Raw genomic sequence first — 23,849 nt, forward strand, 5'->3', positions numbered from 1 at the left:
ATAAATGAAATCGAGAAACTTTACATTCAGCGTTATAAATAAATAAAGTAAACATCCGGCTTTATCTTTTTCTTCTTTATTCAAGGTTCAATTGCTGGGCTATAATCGACATAGTTACAGCTAATCAATACAACATGAAGAACTGATAAATATATTTTAGAATATCTTTCCATAAAGCTAATGAGAAAATAGTGATAAGATTATAAGACATGTACATACCTATTGTCTTGAAATAAATCAGTGATATGTTAAATTCCTGCGATGAAAATACGTAGGAAGTTACGATCAATTTAATAATTATTAGAATTAAAATACCCCAGAAGCCATTGGATAAATAATTTTCCTGAAATCGTGGGATGGATTATTTTTTGAAAAGAGGCAATGATAATATAAAGTTTTTAACTTACGTTCCACAGCTTGTAGACTTTGAAATTCCCACCATAGGCCTCAATTTGTTCCGTGGGTTCCATGCATACATGCTGTGGATCCGTTCCTTTTGTTCGACAGATTCAACCAATTGCCGTAAGTTCCGCTAGCCAATAATATGCGAAGCGTTTACATGAGTTGTTCATTCCTCAATGTTTTCAATTTTGCGGTGTTATGTCGGCGGCTGAAGTGTCTTCCAAACAAGGAAGGTCGGCTGCTGAAATTATACAGCAAATAAATGCTAAAAATGCGAAAATATTTGCATTCATCCTGGTATTAGGATTTGTCATATACCATGGCATGCTTCATTTCAGATACGGTAGGTTATTCTGGCTCATCCCATCTAAAAAGACGGTGAATACTCAATGATAATGTAAATAATTTATTCATGTATCTGTTTAATTTGAAATCAGGTATAGATTCTTGCACCTGGCTACTGTCAGACGGAAGGTACAAAGGGTCGCAAGAATGGCAGCCTTACGGGTGTATGATGCATCACTATTCCCAAACGTGAGCCGCTTTGAAAGTATTTTGTATTGTTCTACTTTTATCTGTGTGCCTAATTTACTATAGATATGGCATATTGTGTAGATATGAACTTCTGAACTAAATCTATAACAGTCTTCGGGCTGTAATGTAACTCCACAGTGAGTTTATGCCATTGTTACACCTTCTTTTACAGCGATACGCGACAGTGCCTGAGGTACCTTGCTTTTTGGGGGACTCACAACCACTTTGTGTTCATTGGAGATTCGCGTATACGACAGTTGTATCTGGCGTTCTTATCCCACTTGGATCCGTCTCATGGAAATGTTGCTAGGATTCCACATTTGGCATCATCACCGATAGTGCCATTATCCTCCTCTCCATCCAAATCAGAAATTATGTCAACCCAGCTGCAAAACGGTCAGCAAGTCCATTCAGACCTTACATTTCAAGATTCCAAGCTCCGGTTGAGAGTAGACTTCGTTTGGAGCCCTTTGGTTTCTAAGCATATGATCGAGGCTTTTCAGCACTGGAAGGTATTTTTATTATATTATTTACTCTCTTTGATGGTATTTGATTTATTTAGGCTCTAATATGTATTTTAAATATTATTAGATCATCATTAAATTTAGGTATTTGTTCATTTAAAGGATACATTTCGATTTTAACCATGAAAAAAATTGTTCATATAAGTGTTATGTAATCGATCCTCTCCTTAGTATTTGTTTTGTTATATTTTGCTGCCTATTACCATGTATCCAGTAGTGAGTCATGTCTACGAATACATAATTGAAGTAACTCTTTAATAGCAATGTCATAGGGACGGTTGAAATAAAATAACAAACCGTGAACTAAGTGCATACACTTCTGCATGAGCTGTTGCACCAGCATTGCACCAAAGAGAGTATCAGTGATGACATTGTGGCTGTTGCTTGCTTCCAGGTGTGTTCTGGCTCGTCGCCTCTTGCAGTAGTAACGAAATTAATTCGCCTCTGTTTCAAAATATTGAAAGCACCAATATTTCCACTACAAAATTTTCACTTGATTGATATGCCCCGTTTATGTCCTAGTTTCTTGAAGCAATTATTTCCTCCTTTAATTCATTTTTCCCTTCATCCATTTTGAGGGATCTGGGTTCGAATGCCGGTCAAGGTGAATAATTTTTACACTCTGAAATGTTGCATTGAAATGTACATTAGCAGGTGACTCCGTTTAAAGTTACTGTTGCGGCATCTCCCGCAGTTTCTTTGGAATAAGTATGTGTGGTCCCTCCCACAAGCTTCAGCTGCATTTGTTAGAGACACCACTTTGGGAAACATCTTCTAACATAGTAGTTTTCCCAGAGTCTGAAATTTTGGGACTGACTTTTTAGGCTTATAGATTTAAAATGCTATTTTTGAATGTAGGTGTTAATAAAAAACTTTCCATAGAAGGTTGTTTATTGAAACCATGTCTTGTGTCCCCATACAATTTTGTTGGATAAATTTATATGTTCATGTGGTGGTTGTGAATGAATGACCTCATTTGGCTATGCACGGGGGATGTTCAATGAAGATTGACCATCAAATTTGATTGGCAAAATTTTTTGTGCAAAATATAAATTTGTTTTATTTTAGCTTAATGTGTATGGTACATGTGGTACATGTTTCATTGCTTCGGCTTGAGCCTTGCGTCAGTGGTCGAGCCCACCAGTGTTCAGTTCTCCTGTGAGAATGCTGATGATGCCAGTCAATGCTCTAAAGGAAGTAAACAGTAACACGACTGCTGCTGTTATGAGATAAAATCATCAAATGTTTTAGAACGCCATCATAAATATTGAAAATTTCATGGGTGTGTAAAGTTTAATTGTTTCTATTCCATCAAGAATGAGAGAAAATAAAACAGGATATTTCTAGCCCTACAGTTCCTTGTAAATTAAGGTAGTTTCCACACAATTGCAGCCACATTTCATGTAATCCGAGTAGTCTCATTTCATAATATTCCTTCATGTTAACAGTCTAAACGTCATTCAATCACGTAGGAGTAAAATACTCTCCAATATAATCTGTTACTTTTCTTTGCACTCCTGTTGTAACATTGGTGGCTATGTGTTTGATCAACCTTTATTTCTTGAAACCAAAAGAATGTACTAGGAATTCTCTTTTTAGTTCTGTGTAAATAATTGTCCCCTTTTTTTAAGAGATGAAAATATGTGACTTGCAAGTACCATACAGTATGAAATAAAATTAATTATTTATATTTAATACATTTTTGTCATTCTAGAAAGAAGATGAACCTCCAAGTGTTATTATTGCTGGTAGTGCCACCTGGGCAATAAAAGAATCAAATGCCTCGGTGAAAGCATTGAAAGAGTACACATGGAACCTGACCAGACTTGTTCAGGTGAGTTGTCCCCTAGTATTATCGTAATTAACTGACAGTTAGCATCTTCATAGATATTCGCAAAATGGTGATAGAGCTACTATATTGTCAATCAAAACATTTTGAAAATATGGTAAATAAGTACCTTGGTTTAATAATACTTTTCACATCTGCCACTGGTAATATGCCAAAGATGGGGATCTCATCAAGGTTCTTATAATAGTCTCTCTTCAAATCTGAATTATCCATCAAAATTTTATCTATTGTCATTCAAAGTCTAGTGAGAGCGTGGATATTGTTTCCATGAGGTCTTTATCTTCAAAATGTTCAGTTGCCATGAAGACATGGAAATGAGTACAAATAAAATTGTGTCGAAAATTAGAGATACTATCCTTGTAGTAATTCTAGAGGGAAATGTTCCCACACATGCTTTGCTGTGAATGGCAGATGTGGGTAATACACTTTACTTTAGATTTGGCCTATCTGTGCATGTATTAATTATAATACTTACAAAGAAGAGAGTTAAAACCTTCCCAATTTGCAGTTTATCAGTCTTATTTTAAGGATCTTACTTATTCATGTAAAATCATCTATAATACCCTATAATAGGAGGAATTATCAAATTCTCATTCCCTAGCATTGTCTGGGGAGAGATTTTTCCCCTTCTGGATTCCATTGAAAGAACCACTTACTCTCAATTGTGAATAAACTCTAAAGTTGTTATGCTAGTCAGCCCCCATTTTCACGGAAGAGTTTGTGGAACCAAAGCACTGATACCATTTGAGCCTTCGTGTCAATTTATATCAGTGTTCTATGGTGAAGGCCTTGGCTAGGGCCCTGTATTTATGACAGGGTCAGGTCGCAAATGAGGGATTCTTTCAGCCATCACAGCTAAATCTACTAGTTCAAGCCATTTCCTTATAGTATTATTGAAAATACTCAGTTGAGGTAAACAATTGTGGGAAAGTCATGTGAGTTGTAGGCCATATCAATGTAAATTCATGGGGAGTCCTTGATAAAAATGTCATCTTTAGAGTCCATTAAAAAAACAACATTCACATAATTTCCAAATCTTTTTGTTTAAAGATTGGGTGTACTCTAATTTATAATGGTTACAGTTATTTTATTATAGTCTATCTTCGTGCCTAATAGAAATCTTCTGCAATAAATGTTGTAGACATCAGATGAGACCAAAAAGTGATTAATGAACTCTAGTAATGAGTGTATTTTTTCAGTTTTTCATTAAATATAACTAATTAATACTCTTGGGCTAAAGAGGTAATGCCTTGTGTGGCCATTAATGGAAATGTTAACTGGCATGCTTATCTGGATTTATGATTATGTGGTTAAAAAAATGTTCTTCCAAAATATCAGTTTGTTACTCTTGGTTATCAACATGGGTGTGTGTTTCCTTCATTTTATGTTCCTAGCTTTTTTCAGTCTGCTCTGCGCTGACTGCGCTCAGTTAGGTTATTTGTTTTCAGGTGCTCTTAAGAGAAGATGAAGATCAATTCTTTAACTTTGATCCATTTCATATTTCAGTCAATTGATAAAATAACCGAGAAGAGGAGGGAAGGAGGGCATTCGCATGTTTTGTGGACTTTGCAGGAGCCTGTGGATGTGGAACGTCTTCGCCCAGCCCGAGCGATGATCACAAATGAGCAAATAGATCTATACAACAAGGCAGCAATGGAGGTGGGTCATTAATCCATCCCATCTATATTGTATTGTATTGGCCTTAGTGTCTTAGGATAGAAATTATTGTGATAGACACCAAAGGCAATTGCAAACCGTACACAAAATTATGTGGTAAACTTTTCAGTTTTCTCTGCAATTTCATGAATCGTCCGCATTTTGATAACTATTAAAGAGAAAATGTATGATACAGTAGTACAGTTTCCACCTATTTGAGTGCCATGCGTATTTGCATATTTTGTGCAAAAATTCTGCCTGTCTATTTCAATGAGAAATGCAGAAGTTATGAAAGATGTTTGTAATAACATTATTATATATAATAATTTGCTGAAAATTTTATGAGCAAAAGTAAGCATACTATCTTTTGGTTATTATTGTGCTTTGAGGCCATTAAAGGAAAGACTTATGGCCGTAAAATTATTATGCTGTAATGTTATGCAGAGAGAGAAAGACGAACTTTCATTGCGTTTACAGCCCACAGAACCCCTTCGGAAAGTCGATTTAATTTTCAGAGGCTATCAGATCCTTACTCCTCCAGATGGAGGGAGTCAAGTAATTCAAGGATGCTTCTTGATTGTGTTGGACCGGATTACTGGGCCTAAGATGCAGCACTTAAGATGTCGGCAGTAAACAATGTCCCCTTGTAATAATGCCTTTCTCATTGTATAATGATACAGGGTTGGGTCCATATATCATATCTGTAATGGATTTCTATCTCCCCAGATGTGGTTTTCGAATCTCCCAAAGATGCTCCCTGTTTCTATCACAGTAAAGGACCTAATCTGCTGAGACAATGGAAAAAAATCTTAGGCTACTCCAAGAAGCTATGAAAATGTCCATCAGAAAAAGCTTCCTTATCTTGCAAGTTCCATTGAGTTTCAGTTCTTATTGCAAATTTATGGTAATAAAATTAAAAGGACTGTTTGAAATTAAAGAAAAAAATTTAGCAGAATTATTAGGACAGTGTATAAATAAGCATATAAATTTGAAAATTGGATCAATTTGAAAAAAAGTCAATAACACTTTTATGATGAAGCACAAAAAATTGGGATGAAGTATAAAATTATTACTCAGTTTTTATTTACATTTTTAGCTGTCGAGGAAAGAGTTGTCAAAAGTGATGCTGCATTTTTTGAAAAAGTCATCAGAGTCCCTCACAGCAATTTTGGCATTTAGTGTCTAGGAAGTTATGGAGTGAGAAGCAAAAAATGCTCCAGTGACTCTGCCACCTTATTTCTTTCTGAATGCAACTTAAGCTGTATCTCATTATACCCACTGGCTTGTTGGGTTTATGTTGCCCTGGCAGTGGATGAGAGTAATAGAAATGATTGGCTGCCAACTTTGGTTAGTGTAAGGGAAGAGCCAAATGAACCATGGCTCATGCTCTACCCCAGCCGCACAAACTTCCACATCCATCAGGAGTGCATCCAGTCTCTTTACCCTTCCATCAAGCATTCTAGGGATTTTCTGTAGCTCAAATGAAGCAATTTTGAAGTGTAATCTGGCCACCTTCCATGAGAGCAGCTTTCTCAGAACTCATTGCTCAGGGAAGCAGCTGAGACAACAAAGAATCCTCAGCATCTCAACTGGAAAGTTGAATATGAGTAAGGTTTGTTGTCGATACTGAAAGGGTATTTTTCCTGGAGATATAATGACCAAAAAGAGTTCAAATAGATGAAAGAACAAACAGACAGCTGCGTACCAGTAGGGTTGTCACAATGTAATAAAAAATAACCTTTGACCTATAATTAATGGTTTCTGGCGTAACTTTATGGAACCGATTCATTATAAATAAATGAAAGGACTAACTTTGTAGTTCCACACGAAAACGATTTATTCACACGACCTGGGTTTCGAAGTAAAACTTCATCATCAGGTGAGCTCTCTACATTTGCAGCCCTTCATATACAGCCAGGGCGGGGGTGGGGTGGAGATAATCAGGAAGGTTTGGGAGGGGTAAAGTCAGGATTGGTTTGGATGCCGGAGGGGAGGGCAGTTTGGTGTCCCCTCCGCGATGTTGATGGAATGTGGAGCGGGAGGGAGAAGTCTACATTGTAGAGCTCTCGTGAGTCAGGGGATTAGAGAGGGTTAGATGAAGGGGAGGGGGCGGTGTCATCGGCCACCGTGAGGATTGGGACTTTAAGGAGGGGAGAGTGGGAGGCATACAGAAATTCGTTAACAATATTTTCATTTAAACAAACACTATTTAAAATTTCTAAATGTTCTAAGGCTAGACGCCTTTATCTATATCTATAGTTCAAAGAATTTAAATGTGTAAGAAATAGCTGAATTTGCCTATTGGAGCCTCTCCACACACAAAACACATCGTCCACATATCGATACCAACACAACACGAAAGAAAAGCTAAGATGTAGAAAAGCTAACCCTTGTACCCTTCTTTGAACGAAAACCTAAAATTCACCTGTGAAGTAGAAGAAAATAATACACTGAATTTTCTTGATTTAAAAATTTCAAAATTAAACAACCGGCTTGATTTCTCTATCTTTCGGAAAAACTCATACACAGATCAAGTTATCCATTTCAAGTCAAGACATTGCTTCTCGCAAAAACTCTCCGCCTTCCATTCAATGATACACCGGTTGGTGAACGTCCCAATGTCGCAAAACAACGTCAAAAAAGAACTTACCACGATTAAATTGATTGCAAGAAACAATGGCTACGATGAGGAGCTAGTAGAGAAACTATACCGCAAAAAACTGAATAAAATGGCATTGAAAGATATTTACAGTACCAAACCACCACAGGACCCCGCAGCCAAGTGGCGCAGAATCCTTTATTTAGACGATTTTTCACAAAAAGTATGTAAGAAACTTCCAAAATGTAGAATTAAGATAGCCCATTATAAAAAATCAAGCCTCAGGGGCCTGCTCTCCCACACAAAGGACAGAATCCCATATAAGGAAAAGAGTGGAGTATATAAGCTAAAGTGCGATTGCGGGGCAATATACATCGGACAGACAGGGAGGAAATTCCAAGAACGAGTGAAGGAGCATCAAGCATGTGCAAGAAATAAAAAGATGAACTCTCAATTCGCAAAGCATTTGATTGTTAATAACCATAAAAGTGATTTTGATTTCGAAATTTTACATGTTGAAAGCAAAGGCTATAGATTAGACGCCTTAGAACATTTAGAAATTTTAAATATATAAGAAGGGCTGCAAATGTAGAGAGCTCACTCGATGATGAAGTTTTACTTCGAAACCCGGGTCGTGTGAATAAATCGTTTTCGTGTGGAACTACAAAGTTAGTCCTTTCATTTATTTATAGCCTTTGACCTGAAAATGGTGCATTGTAATTCTAATGGCACAAAGTTTGTATTAATAGGGTTTAACATTTTAAATGTTAGATTGCAATGAGCTTTTAATGCTAGTATTTTGGTTGGGTTCAGCCAAGCTGGTATGGCTGTGGATAGTAGTATGCTGCCCAAAATTTCACAGTCGTAAGTGATGCTGCAGCATCCAAATTGCCAATGATTTGAGTATGCATATTGGCTTTCAAAAACAAAAATTCATTGACAGCTTGAAACTCAGTTCCATTTTTACAAAAACACTCCCAACGACTAGCTTAAATGATTGATAATCAACAACGGGAGAGCTCAAAATGATTGTAAAATTTGGTGATTACCTTTTAATGCATGTGCAAACACATTCCCTAACTTTTGTTGAAGAGTGCTGCCATCTTCATGGTAAGGAAACTTTTGAGACAACTCTCGTATTTCTTAGTGCCTAGGAAGTGGTAGCAACCACTTCTTTAATGGAAATCTGTCATTTTCAAAGCAGATAATTAATCACTCATTCATTAGGCAAAGAAAAAGAACATGATGTCTTCCTTTTATTTTTAACAATTAGATTCTTCAACATAGTGGTGCTCAGCTGTGGTCAAGTTCACGCTTAGTTGCCCAAGGAAACCTTGAAGAGAGTGATGATGGTCTTCATTTAGGACCGTTGGCTCTTAAGCATGACACTCAGGTTAGTTTCTCAGATATTATTAATAGTGTTAGACTTCTGGTCTGAGGTTCAACACTTGTAAACGCTGTTTAGCATTATAAAGTGTATAAATTACATTAGCTTATTCTTTAGATCCGCAAATATTGTACTCAAATTGTGCTGTCCAATGTGCGTATTCTTTTTCTCCATCTAACTTTATCAATCAACATTTTACCTTCTGTCAGAGTCTTGAAATTCTCATTTCCTCTCAGTATACCTTGCATCCACTTTTCCTTGAAATTCTGCCCACTTTGAATTGCTAAATGTTCCCTTAAACTTCTATTACTTGCCCATGGATAGCACTTAATTTATTTTTCTTCATATCCATTTTATTTTATGTCTTCCTTCCTACTGTTATATCAGAACATATCAGTGTTCAAGGTACATTTTTTCCTCTATTCTTAACAATGAAGTTTTGGAGCCCTACTGTTATAGGCTTGATATAAAAGTTCTCATTGATTCATGTATGACTTCTGCCAACAATCCCTTCTCCACCAGTGCCATACCTAGTACTTCCTTGTTTGTTATACTTTCTGTCCATTTGACCCTTTTAATCCTTCTCCACAGCTACATCTCAGAAGCCTCCAATGTATCCAACCTACTGTCTTGCTTCAGCAACCATGTTTCTGCACCACATAGAACCATATTCCATATCAAAGTTTTGATGATCCCTTTCTTAATATCCTTACTCAACATCCATGTCACGATCTCTCTCCTTGTGGAAGCTTCTTCGCTGAACGCAGTTCTTTATCTGATGCTTGTAATACTTTGACCTTCTTGATTCGAAACACTTCCAAGATGAGTAAATTATTCCACCTGCTCTATCTTATCACCTCTTATTTTAATATTTATTATAACTTTTCTATTTCTCAGAAACTTTGTTTTAAATTGATTCTCATCTCATACCCATCACAATGATTTTCTGGTGAACTCAGCAATGATTGCAAATTCTAGGCTAGCTTGTTAACTAAAGCTCCATCATCCACAAACCTAAATGATTTTATAAATTCTCCATCTACTTTTATTACTATCTCCAGTTCTTCATTTCGTCCTCAGATGAATTGAAAATCTAGGGTTAGACAGTGGATGCCCCTCTTCCTCTCACTGCCCATCCTGACTCTCCATTCGTTACTCACACCTGAACAATCTGAGGTTGTATTGGTTGTGGAAAAGGCACCTATCCCTCCAATCTACTACCATTTCTTACTATGTCTTTATTATTCTATCCTTATACTAAAAAATGTCTTGCATGCCTAATAATTCTTAGGAACCACCCGAAACCTACCTTTGGTTGGTAGATTAACTATGAAACTGTCTAAGAATTAATAGGTAGTCGTTAGTGAATTTTGTCATTATTGAGATTTGCTTGTTTTGCAAACAGTATGTGTTAAAATATTATTAATGAGAAATGAGGCCTTTTCATAGCAAGAGATAATTCAACTATTTTTATTGCAGATTCTCCTTAATATGTATTGCAATGACCATATGAACTTCAATGATGGAACTTGTTGTAGTAGCCCAGAACATTATACTACCCTCCAGGTTGTCACGTTTTCTTCATTGGGAGTTTGGTAAGCATGTATCATAAAATTAAGTTATCTAGTATATACAGGGTCGCACCCAAAAGTGGTAGGGCTGATTTTTTTACAAGAATTTTATTGATGATATACTTACATCGACTTAATAATCTTCAAAGTATGCTCCTTGAGCTGCTAAACACTTAGTATAACGTTGCTCCCATTCCCCGTGCGCCCGCTGGAAATTTTCGTTGATGACCCCCGTCGCAGCCTCTTGAACAGCCTTTATCGAGTCAAAACATCATCCCTTGAGCTGTCTTTTCATCAGGGGGAAGAAGAAGAAGTCCGGTGGTGCCAGATTGGGAGAATAGGGCGGGTGCGGCAACGTGGCAATGCCGTATTTGGCCAGGAGCTGTCTGACGACGAGCGTGCCATGGCAGAATTTTCGGCACCATCTTGGCACACACCTTGCGCATGGCCAAATCCCGTGAAATAATGCGTTGGACGTTGGATGCAGACAGACCCAACTGGTCTGCAATTTCTTCACTGGTTAAGCGTCGGTCTGTGTTCAGCAGTGTCCTCACTCTGTCCACATTCGTGTCGGTTCTTGCCGTCGACGGCCGTCCGGAGCGATGGTCATCTTCAAGGAGCTCCCTACCCTCTCTAAACAACTTGTGCCACTCAAATACTGTGGAACGGCTTAAGGCAGTGTCCCCATAAGCCTGCTTGATCATATCGAGGGTCTCAGTTGCCGTCTTCCCAAGTTTCGCACAAAACTTCATTTTTTCATTTTGTTTTTCGACGCGGACAAAAAACTTGCTTCACTACATCTACATCTACATAATATCCCGCAAGCCGCCGCAAGGGCGTGTGGCAGGGGGTGTTAGGTCACCAACCGTAGAAAGGAAAAATACCGCATGCAAAAAAACAACACGGGAAATTACACCCACAGCAGTGCACACACTCATGCAAAAATCCCTTCATCCAATACTCATGCAAACACATATACCGCAAAACAACTAAAAAACTGCACCCCATGATGCAGCACGAAAGCCATCCTACAACACGGAAGCCAGGACACAACAAGCAAGAAATTGAAACATCACTACCACATGAAAATGCACCACAAAACACTCTACCCCCAAAGAGTCTGTAAAAGGCAGGGAATGCGACCCAACGTTGCAGGTAGCAGGAATTTCCCCCCGTGGAGAGGGACGAGGGATTGAAAGGGAGACTTAAAAACGGTGTCCTCACTCAACAACAGCCCGCAGGCGACTGAGGTTGGTGTTGGTCTGTTGCTAAGAGCCCCCTCCACCTTACCCTGCCAGGCAGACCCCCCTCCACTGCTCCATTCGCGCCAGAGAAAATCAGTCCTACCACTTTTGGGTGCGACTCTGTATTTATTATGTAGCATGTTTTACATATAATTTATAAGAAAGCGTACTTGACTTGAGCACATTTGCATGGTTGAGTTGTTTTAGTGCTTGAGTTGAATACTTATTCTTGGCATTTGTTAGATTAGTAACAAATGAACAAAAATTGCTTTTATAACTGTCATAGCTAGCTAATTATTTGTCTCTCAGACTAAGCCCTGTATGGTGTATGAAATTTATACCCTCTGGGTAGTTATGTGGGCCAATTTCCTTCCCTGTAGTTTCCTAGAAAGGCCTGGTGCCTGAAACACAATGCACCTACAGTAAAACTAGGGGCAGGAGAATTCATGACTGCAAAATCACTTGCCTTGTCTAATATTGAAAAGAAATCCCTTGATTTCTCATCGAGTGCATTAGTCAGAATACCAAAATATCCTCATGCTCTATGAATTTTTATGGACTTTATAAGGAGCCAGATATTTTGAGGAATTACAATTCATCCTGTATTGCCGTGTAATCATAGTCGTGTGTATTGAATACACTCATTTCCCCACCATCAAGGAGTTTAAAACAAGCTTAAAAACAATAGGTGTTTGTCTTTAACACATTCAAAGAAATTGAAGGAAATGCTACAGCAGTAACTTTAGTGGAGTTATGTGATGGTTAAGAATTTTGCAGTGCAAAAATCATTTGAATGATGATTGAGATCTGCTCCATTTTATTGTGATATTTTTCAATGTTTTCAGTCATTTTTGGTATTTTATGATATTTTTATTAGTTACTTCACAGTATATGTTTGAGGGATGTGGTAGAATAGTGGGTAGAGAGTTGAGATATTGTCTGGAGGGCCCAGGTTTGATTCTGGGAGACACCTCAGGACACAGCTTCACACCTCATGATTTTTTGGGTCTCATATCTTCTTGGAAAACCATATGTAATACAGTGAAAGGGACTGGCCCCCCTTACTAACATTAGTTATGAATTTCTCAACCAGTAATAATGAAATTTTTTTAATTAAAAAAAATAAGAAAATAACATCCCTCTTTGCAAAGCACCTCATTGAAAGTGACCACAACAGTGACTTTGTGACAAAAATTATTCATTTTGAAGAAAAAGGTCAAAGGCTCGATGCTTTGGAGCAGTTAAAAATTTTGAAATGTGTCCGTTGGAAAGATGATCTTGCCAATGAAATTTTGTATCCCTCCCACTCCCCACTCCTAGACCTACCACTCGTCTATGTCAAAATGTTATTCTCTTTTCTTCCCAGCTACATTGTAACCTTTTTACCCCTCCAACCTCCCTCTCTGAACAACCCCCCCTCCTATGACCAGAAGGTATATATAGCCAGCGTGCTTCTACGAGGACCACCTGATGATGATGTTCTACGTCGAAACTTGGGTTGTGTTTTTAAAATAAAGTGTGTGGAATTACAAAGTCAATTATTTCATTACATTTCAATACAGTAATAATGATAATTAAATGAAGAATACAGTGTATCTTTCCACTGTCCTTTATTCACGTACAACTAGTTTCAACGCTCAAGCATCATCATCACTTGATGATGACGCTTGAGTGTTGAAACTAGTTGTACCTGAATAAAGGACAGTGGAAAGATACATTGTATTCTTCATTTAATTAATATGAATTTCCAAAAAGTTGAGCCGGGAACAATTGAATAATAATGATCTTTATTGGTTCCTGTGATAAGTTTTTTATATGAATGGAACTCGTCACCTTGTCTGCTCATATTCCCTGCAGACTATTCCAGCTTGGATAATACGTAGTCAGCATATTCTCAAAATAAAAATGTAAAATTACAGAGGTAAAACCAAAACAAGAACCTGGAGCTGTAACAGGAGTATCTTCGTCGAGTAATTTATGATTAAAATCATTTGCCTAGAGAAAGGGACATGGATTCATCAACTGTATAGCATTGATGCTCAAAAAGCAATTGTTATAGTTTAGAATTAAATAAATAATACATATATATTTAGAAAATTTAGGGGGAAAAAAAAATATATATATATATATATATATATATATATATATTTTTTTTTTTTTTTTCAGAGGAAGACGGATTGTTTCCGTCGAAATATCAAGAAAATACGTGTGAGTGTTCTCCTTTTTTTGTGTTTCTATATTATGTGTTACTGTGTATTGTACTATTCGGCACTTCCGTGTTACGTCTATGAAAGCATATATATATATATATATATATATACATATATATATACACATATATATATACATATATATATATATACATATATATATATATATATATATATATATATATATATATATATATATATATATATATATATATATATATATATATATATATACATATATACATATACATATATATATATATACATACATATATATATATAAATATATTTTCCCCCTTAATTTTCTAGGTAATGTTTTCAAGAATTTCACACCAGCATATTTACGGTTCTTAGCTAACATAGATGAGTTGTGAGCAGTTATTCTAAGGTCATTACAACCTTTGGTGCTCTTCCTATGTACCTCAGTATTGGTTTTCATAGTGAGCATGACCTTGTTTTGCTGCAGAAAGATTATTGTATGAAATATATAGAAATAGGATAGAGTAAATATGTTGAATCTTTTAAAGTAAGGTCTACCACTGCTTGTCCTTGGAACTTTTCCTAGGATTTGTATTGCCCATTTCTGTAGTCTAAAGAGGCACAAGGAATGATATGAGTGTCCCCACACAGCAATGCCATATTTTAGTCTACTTTTAGTCTATATTTTATAATATCTAGAGTGCATGTTAGTGTACATGCACTCTAGATATTATTTTACCTGAATAATATTGCTTTTTTTGTGGGAAAAAAAGCTCACTTTTTTTTTAAATAACTCATTTGATTCGATGGTTTATAAATTTTTAGGGAACTTATTATGTATGAATGTATAATTTTTTGCCCACACCAGTATTTTTTGATATTCATAATGACTGTCAACTGAAAAACTGGCAGTACTGTAATAAAATAACTTGGAAAATTGTATTTGTTTTCATAATATGAAGTAATTCCACAAAATTAATGATGTTTCCATTTTATGTATGGAAACTGTAATGATCGAGAACTACCTGAACTGATCTCACTAATGCCTAATTTTGCTTCTTCCTTTTGTTTATTCCAGTGCCCTTATTGCTAGTGTCATGGTGATGAGGAAGATGCTGTGGCAGGTTAAAGTTTATGGGAAGGGAGTAAAAATGGCAGAAGAATCTGATTTCTATATCCTCATGACAGGTCTTGCCAAATTGGGGATCATCATGGCGTACTTTTTCCTATGTGATAGGTAAATCCCTTGACCAACTTTCTGGCTTGTTTTACTTGTATTCAATAACTTTTTTCTAATTTGAAACTTTGCCCCTAAAAAAATATAAAACTTGTATTTAAACTTATATGGTGGTATTCTGCTTTACATGATGAATATATTCCTGGATATTATATTGTCAATCAAGTAAACTTTACGAAATAGTCCTCCACTTAAGAATCATTATTAAAATCTTGGATCAACTCATATCATGTATCATGGAAGTGTTTTCTCAAAAATTAATCAATTTGCATGTTGATATACACACTGTGCAAGGAGAAACAATTTATCCTGCTCTATTCTGTTCAATGCTTTCATTTGGTCACATCTGTGAGGAAGTTAAGAAATTCATGGCTTTAGAATGAATAATGCAATATATGAAAGGAACATTTGCTAAAATTTCATCTTCATTTGAAAAATTTGAGTAATGGGTCATTGGTTAAATTACTTTCATAAAAAAATTCAACAAAATTTTCTCTTATTCTGTAGCAAAACAGGTCTTTTAATATCACGATAAAACTTTGAGCTTGGGTTAACTCAATTGCATTTTGAATGGCATAGATCTAGTGAAAAGGATTTTTCCAACTTCTGAGAAGGTGATCATTGATAGCAATTTTCCTTCTAGTTGTGAGATCAGTTCGTGTTTGCTTTATGCTATCATATGTGTAGGCCCAAGCTGTAGTAGGACTGACTATGACTTCATTGAGACATGAGTAATGATCTACAATATAGACTTACCACATTTGATGGCATATAAGGAACATCTTTTTCTTTCAAAATAATGGTTAATAAATCACTTATGTCTTGCATGTTCAAACTCCATGGGTTGATTATTAATACTAAATGTTATTTTTACCCCAGATGCTCAGTACTTCCTATTTCAACTACATTATATTTTGATCATTTTATTTACTTATGTATCATACTTGTTATTCAATTGAAGAATTTTGTAGTTGGGATTGTTATAATTAAGCTTTATTATGTGACATGACTTTTGTGTCAGTCACATCGGCTCTGTTGAAAGAAGTGTGATTGATTGTCTAACTAAAATGATCCTATTTAATTGCAACATATCATAATAAAATAGGATGGAACTAACGAGGAACTATAACTTTAGTTGGTGGAATTTTTGGCTCTTGCCAAGGACTGTGAAAACCTTTTTCTTGTGTGTGCCCTACTAAAATGAGGGTGTGTATTTTATGCCAGTAAATGCCATTCAGTATGGTAATTCTAATCCAAACACTTGAGGGAAAAATTGGAAGAAAGAAAGAATGTTTTTCCAGAAAATTGGAAATGGGAATCTACCCAATGAATAGCCACCTGTATGGGAATATGTCATTTGGACCATTCAACAAAATCCATCATTTTGTTAATATAACTCAACTTATGCATTGAAATGTTTTGGCTGGTGTCACTTATCATTTAGTAAAGTATTGCTACTATAAATTAATTATTTTTCAGTCTGTGTATAATTTTGGGTAAGTATGCAGGTTGATTACCATCATCATGTTTACTGTTGCTAAACAGCATTTTGAAGGTGAAGTTTTCAAGCAATAGGTTTTTATAATATATGTTATAATATTATATAAATTATATAACAATGGCAATTTTAGACTAATGGGATATAATTTGTAAATAATAACGACACCATTAGTCTTTGCTTGATAACCATAAAGAAATATGCATACTTGCAAACATGGAAATATAAAAATGCCTTGATTTTTGGGCTTGTCATTAAGCGTGAAATACATAGTATTCTTTTATTTAAATTTATTCTTACAGTGGTGAGCTAAATGAAAGGCGATGATTACACATCTGCACTTCTTTGACAAGCACTTGTATATCCCATGTAAAAATGTGGTAAAATAGTAATGTTTGTGATATATTTACTTGATATCAATCATAGAACTGTCGCAATTATAGGAGGTTGAACCGGAAAAATGAAGCTTGTATCTTCTATAAATTAGAAGAATGCTGAAAAATTGTTTGAAATTATATGATTTTGTGGCATAGTCAGATAAGCTAATGAATGGTTTGAAATACTTTCCTGAGAAATATTTCCTTTCAGTTGCATTAAAGTTAAGAATCTACGTAGCTTTGTAGCTATTTTTTGCATATTTATTATAAAATTGTTTATTTAAATTTGGGAATGGAAATTGTGTTCCACGAGTTTCTCTTTATCTGTAGCAATATAATCAGTGAAGTTTTAATTATTTTCAGAACCAACTTTTTTATGAAGGAAAATAAATATTTTTCGCAAGTCAGTTTTTGGCTACCTATTGGCTATGTTTTTGCCCTTGGCCTCTTCTTCACAGAAGATAGTCGCTTTACAAAAGTGTTGCATCGGGATCAGACCGATGAGTGGAAAGGTTGGTACTGTCATTGTTTATCTTGGCATAACTGTTTAACAGGGTTCTCCGCATATCATAGGTTGCCATTCAGTGTTGTTAAGATTTTAAGAGGAACCATGAAAGAATGACTTCATTGTTATACAGTTTGAAAAAAAATTAAGCAAATTTTTGTCATCCTGAATGCATACTATATTTCAATGAATACACATGCTATTCTCAAAGAGTTATCATACATTTTGTGGAATAACTTTGATTGGGAAGTAAATACTAATTCACTGTTAGAAAATGCCGAATTCAACGTGTGTAATTAATGAAGTGATCAAAAGAATCTATTTTATTACTCAACAATTGCTTTCCTTTGCTTGTTTCTCTTTCCGAACTAGGCCTTTCTACTTACATGAGATGAAAAGCCATCCAAATAGAAATTGCCTGGCAATATCTTGGCAATGAAAAATGCATATGCCATATCCGATGAAAATGCTAAATACATTTTTTGCTCAACTATGCCATGAAGAAATCATCCTTTGCTTTAATAGGTCATGAGAGTAAAGAATTGTTGGCTAAATGAAATTATTGTAATTCTACTTATTAAAAAAAGTTATATTTGAATACTTAGCATTCATTTCTTGGAAAATATTCGCATTTAAATTGAAAAGTAAATTTTCTTATGATTTTTTTCGAGTACTTGCAAAAATAATCACTGAATTATGTCATAATTTTACCTTTTATCACTCGTAAAATGCTAGTCTAAACTCAATTGAGAATATTCTCTGTAATGGTATGTAAATTATAATATGTGGGTCATTCAATTTGTTCTTAGGGAAAATAGAAAAATTATTTTGGGTTGATTAATTTTTCCACTTAATGTCCTTTTGCCTTGATACTCTTTTCCCATTAATTCTCCTACTTTTTAAGCAATTCTAGAAATAGAATTTTGGAATGTCATGAAAATGGGCATGTGTGTTGGAGATGACCTCCTTGTTGGATGTGAATCGTTTTCTGCTGACCCCCATTCTGCATTTTTTCAGGCTTGAAAATGAAAAAGTCACTGGGGCCCAATAAAGTGAATACAGTGGATTTTGTAATAATTTGAACTTTGATGCCATTCCACCATTAGAACTTTGCTGGTGTGCACACTTGCACTGTCTCAATAGAAGAGAATTTTTTTCTTTTTTCTAAATGAAGTTTTCTCCTGATTTTTTGCTCACTTAGTGTAATAATGATGCATAATCCTCTCCATTTATTGTTTGTCTTTTCTGCGAGTAATCAATGTATATGGTTTCACGTGTATCCCAAAAAACCATGGCCATCACCTTGTTAGTTAATTTCACTGTCTTTGCCTTCTTCAAGCCAGAATTCATTTAGAAACCCACCGGTTTGAGTGTTACTTTGTCTCTGGAATATAGTATTGTGTCCATGTTTTGTCCAAAGTTATATATGGACGCAAACTTTTCAGGATTCTGATGCAAAAGTGTGGAACCAGCCTCCAAATTGACCATACAATTGCATTTATTCTCCACTTGGGGCAAACACCCATCTTACCAAATTTTTTTTATACCCATTGTTTGGTGCAAAATTGAAAACATTATAACTCATGATATGCCTGTGGCCTCAACTATTTCATGAACTTTGATTTGTGGATTGCTCAAAACCATATCATGGATTTTGCCATGTGTTGTGGAAGAAGTCAATTCCACTGGACTCTGGAACGATGTTCAGTATTTGTTGATGTACGGCCACATTCATATACCCGATTGTAAATAGTTACAAACAGGATCAGATGCACATGAACTTCACCTAACTCAGCTTTGGTCTCTTTCAATGTTAACCATTTAAAATTTAAGTGTTTAATCACCTCACAGAATTTATTTTGTTCCATTTTTGTAAATGAACAACATTTTTTTGGGTTTAATCACCTCACAGAATTTATTTTGTTCCATTTTTGTAAATGAACAACATTTTTTTGCTTCAATAGACAGTGAAAATGAAACCATATGATGGATATATATGAAACTTTAGCAGCAGTCTAGTCTATAGATGAGGTCTACTAAAATCATACCTTTTCCAATACTATGAGTTCCATCTCTTGGATTTTCTTAGGAGTTATTGAATGACCCACATATCTTTTTTGATAATTTTCTATTTATGGAGATGAAAAGGTGGTGACTATTTTTGTTGAAGCATATTTTCTTTCAATAATAAAAAGAATTTAATCATATATTCTTTGCATTAATTTTTAGATAGGATGAATATTCTTTAACAAATTTCTCATTTTTTTCCAAAGGTTGGATGCAGCTTGTCATTCTCATATACCACATGACTGGAGCCAGTCGAGTTCTTCCAATATACATGCACGTCCGTGTGCTTGTGTCGGCATACCTCTTCCTCACTGGTTATGGTCACTTCTGTTACTTTTGGCAGACTGGTGATGCTGGCCTGATCAGATTCCTTCAGGTAATGTTCCTTGTATTAAGGAATAATTGTATGTAGTACTACTATACCTGATAGCTGACTCCGGAAAGCATTTTTCTCTCCTGCAGTAAGTTTTCTGCTGGACTCGCATAATCTCATTACTGAACTCCTGAAAAGTGTCTACTCAAACATTTATGATTTTTTCATCACATTTTTTGGCCTCCTGTAAGTGTAAATGCATTTGCATTTAGCCTAACAAGTGGCTATTAATTTAAGTTCTTGCATTACACTTGTACAACCACTTGTTGCCCTGACTGTGCTAAGGTCTGACTTAAATTGTCAAGTTCCATGGAAAGCAAACCAGCCATTGTTGTTAAAATTGAAAAAGTTACATTTGGGTTGACTGAGATGGTGAAAAATATTTCAATTGGCCATAAAAAATGGATGCAATTTCACAATTTCCAGTGTTTTGCAGATGTTGAATATATATTAATAATTAGCTGCCAATGTAGGTGCAGTAAGTTGATCATGCTATTACAAATTAAATTTATAGGTAAACTTCTAGGGCAATAACCTATGCCTTGAGAATTTATCATTTTATTGAGATTCTCATTATATACCACTCTCTTTTTACCAGGATTGCATTGTATGTATATACCCCACTTTTTCTCATTCCATTTGTATAATTTCATGTACTTTATTTCAAATCAGGAATTAAATCATCCCATAATTATATGTTGGTTAGTTTTTTGTGGTATAAAATCTATAAATTGACTTGAAGTGTGGCACAATGAAAAAACTTGTCACACAATAAAATAACTGGTGGGTTGTGTTTCTTTTATCATGAAAAATTTTCCCGAAGTAACACTGCAAGCCATTTGCTGTTCGCTCATAAATTTAATAATAAACAATAAATGCAGAAAATACTTCCATAATGTATGGACTCAAGTTAATATTTGAATTATTTATAGTCTGCTTAGAAGCAAATTGTTAAATTTCTAAATAATTTCTTATAGTTATGTTTAGTTGGACCAAATTTGATGCACCGGTATTTTTATGCATCATTAATGGGAGTGTTGGGTGCAAGGTGGCAAGTGACAGGGAACAATGGGGTAGCCAAAAAAGCACTGTGATCGGGGAAAAGTCAGCAAATAGTCATGGAATTCCACAGATAATTCCCTAGGTGTATAAAAAAATTTTTTAAATGCATTTTAAAAAATTTTCTTCATTGTAAGCAAAGAAAACTTTCAAAAAATGGCATATTTAAGTGAGACTACACGCATACCATGAAGATGTTATCGCACTACATAATAATGATATTTATCGGGTGGAGAAACTTTGTTTCACTTATCTTCATTTAAAATCTAAGTATATTACTTATAATATTTATTTGAAAGTTATTTTTATCTTACTAGGGGAGGACTTGGTCCATGGACAATTGATTTCCATGAAATTTGGTATTTATGTTCCCATTAACTTCCTAATCACAAAAATAACCCCTTTTGGGCATAGATGGCCAATAATTAATGAGATAATCACATTTAAATATGGCAAAAAATTGGGTAGATGAGTTTCATGAGAAGTTTTGATAATTTTGTTTCAAAGCCTTATTTTATTATTGGTTGCATTATTCTTTAATGTTTTCATCTTTCTGATAGTGAATATCTTCTAGCAAGCTTCTTATCTTAGTTTTAAAATTTAAATTCATGTTGTATCTATATTTTACTGCATTTCATTTTCATTCTAGCATTTGCTAGTGTGATAAGTATCACTCTAGTTACAAAAACTAGCAATTATTTACATTTGTAGCACCTTGCAAAACTCTTTTCTCGACAGCTGTTTTTGTATTTTATGATGCCCTTGGGAAAAATTACCAGATTCTTGTTGCAAAAAAATGTCCTAATCTGCAGCAATTGTGAAACAAGCCAATTTAATAATATTTTCATTGCTATTAAGATATCTATCTCCGTAGCAAATGCTAAGGTGAATATAAAATGCAGTAGTTTTTGACATTGCAAGATATTAAATGAGAAAAATCCAACTAAAATGTAAAACAGCAACAATTAGGAAGCCAAAACTTACCACTCGATAGATGGTAATATTCAAAGAAAGCTTAAATCAAGAATCACAAGTGGCACCGCAAAATTATCAAAAATAAAAATGACAAAGCTGAAAAAATTAGTTATGGATTTGGGTTGCACTGGCAACCTCAGGGCTGATACCCTATGAATCTGCCTCAGCAGCAGAGGATAGACACTTTTTGCCACATTGAACTTGGTCTTAAAAATTGTGGGCTATTTATACCCAAAAGGGAGTATTTTTGTATTAGGAGAATAAAGGGGGATCTAAATACCTTGCTTTGTGAAATTAGTCATCCATGGGCGTGATTCATTCTTTATCAGTGCAAGCAATCGATAAAATTTTAATTTAACTTCTTGAACAGTCGATAAACTTTTGTGGGTTTAAATTATTTTAAAAGTGGAGTATCTATGGAAGCTGTATACATTTTCTGCATGATTCCTGCTCCAGGTTTATTTGTTGTTTCTGCCAAAACCCTTCAGAATAATCTTTGAATGAGGTGCTTTGTTGATTACCAAAGGAAAGTCTGAAAAACTTTAAATCCATCATTTTAGTAAAACCCTTTTTTGCTACTGTTGTAATGTATAGAGCAAAGTGACTCTGGTGAAAACAATAGCATTTGCAAGTGTGAATTTCATTATGGTTTTTAATATGTATTTGTGTAACCATTTGGGATTTTCATATTAAATCATCACCTCTTTTCAATTCATGTTTGTTGTCAGTTTATCTTGTTCCATTTGTATGTAGTATGTATGCATTTTATTCTTGTCTTGCATATTAGAAGAATGTAAATTTCTCTGAATGATAAACTAAAGCAGCTGAACTTTATTCCCACAGGTGCTGTTTCGCACAAACTTCATGACTGTTGCTCTTTGCCTGTGTATGAATAGGCCATACCAGTTCTATTACTTTGTGCCGCTGGTGTCATTTTGGTTTGTGATGACTTATTTAGTCTTGGCTCTGCCACCTCATGTGACCATGACATCCTCAGAAGCCAATCCCTTACAGTACTTATATCTTGTTCTAAAATTTGTTGGCCTCTTCAGTGTTATAACCATTCTTTATATGTCCGAGGTAAGTGTGATACATTTGTTTTAAAATGGGAAAATTATGGATTGCCTTTTATGAATATACTTACTCAATGTATTCTCCATTTCCTCGATTCTAATCTTTGCTGATTTTATGCTATGCCAATGTTAAAAGATGTGTCAAAGAGTACTAATTCCCTGTTTAAAGAGCTTGCTCCCTTGAAAATTCATTAGTTGAAATATATGTCAGACTTGAGTTGTCAAGTCTGGGGCAAGAAATGTGTGATCTAATGTCAGTATTTAATTGAGGCATCATTTATTTGGTGTAGCGATTTTCCATCTTTTACTTCTGAGGTAAATATTTTGCCAATTTTAGTTGATATTTACGTTGAGTTGAAATCACATACGAGTGAAATATTTTCATCATCAGGATCATAATAGTCCAGTGGATAGAGCACCGTGCTACTGACTGCAGGGTCTGGGTTTGATTCTAGGCACCTTCAGCTTCACCCAAGGTGTATGATTTTTCAGATCCCAGTTACTCCTGGGAAACCACATGAATTGTACATACCATAATGCTTAGTATGAGGTGAGGTCTACCTGCACATATCAAATCTAACTTAGGGTTGGTATGATAGCATGGCTAAAACCTAGCTTGTCTGAAGTTGAGGGTGTCCAGAAGTATCATTTGAACTTGGGCCCTCTTGACAGTGAACCTGCACTCTCTATCTACTGGACTCTCATCATGTGCTATGATATTAAAAAAAAG

The 23,849-nt window shown here is 35.1% G+C and overlaps 1 protein-coding gene across 1 annotated transcript in view; it reads left to right on the plus strand.

Moving 5' to 3' along the window:
• Positions 1-532: 532 nt before the first annotated feature.
• Positions 533-23,849, plus strand: part of LOC139696203 (N-acetylneuraminate (7)9-O-acetyltransferase) — a 31,235-nt gene continuing 7,918 nt past the window's right edge. Inside the window, exons 1-11 of the mRNA XM_071594857.1 lie at positions 533-745; positions 840-936; positions 1,109-1,448; positions 3,175-3,294; positions 4,816-4,968; positions 8,838-8,957; positions 10,431-10,546; positions 15,034-15,192; positions 17,431-17,579; positions 19,846-20,015; positions 22,890-23,126. Coding sequence (XP_071450958.1) covers positions 601-745; positions 840-936; positions 1,109-1,448; positions 3,175-3,294; positions 4,816-4,968; positions 8,838-8,957; positions 10,431-10,546; positions 15,034-15,192; positions 17,431-17,579; positions 19,846-20,015; positions 22,890-23,126 — 1,806 coding nt within the window. The 5' untranslated portion in view covers positions 533-600. The remainder of the gene's footprint in view (positions 746-839; positions 937-1,108; positions 1,449-3,174; positions 3,295-4,815; positions 4,969-8,837; positions 8,958-10,430; positions 10,547-15,033; positions 15,193-17,430; positions 17,580-19,845; positions 20,016-22,889; positions 23,127-23,849) is intronic.

This window comes from Hetaerina americana, unplaced genomic scaffold, assembly GCF_022747635.1.
Source record: "Hetaerina americana unplaced genomic scaffold, ioHetAmer1.1.p SCAF_7, whole genome shotgun sequence".
Taxonomy (NCBI): domain Eukaryota; kingdom Metazoa; phylum Arthropoda; class Insecta; order Odonata; family Calopterygidae; genus Hetaerina; species Hetaerina americana.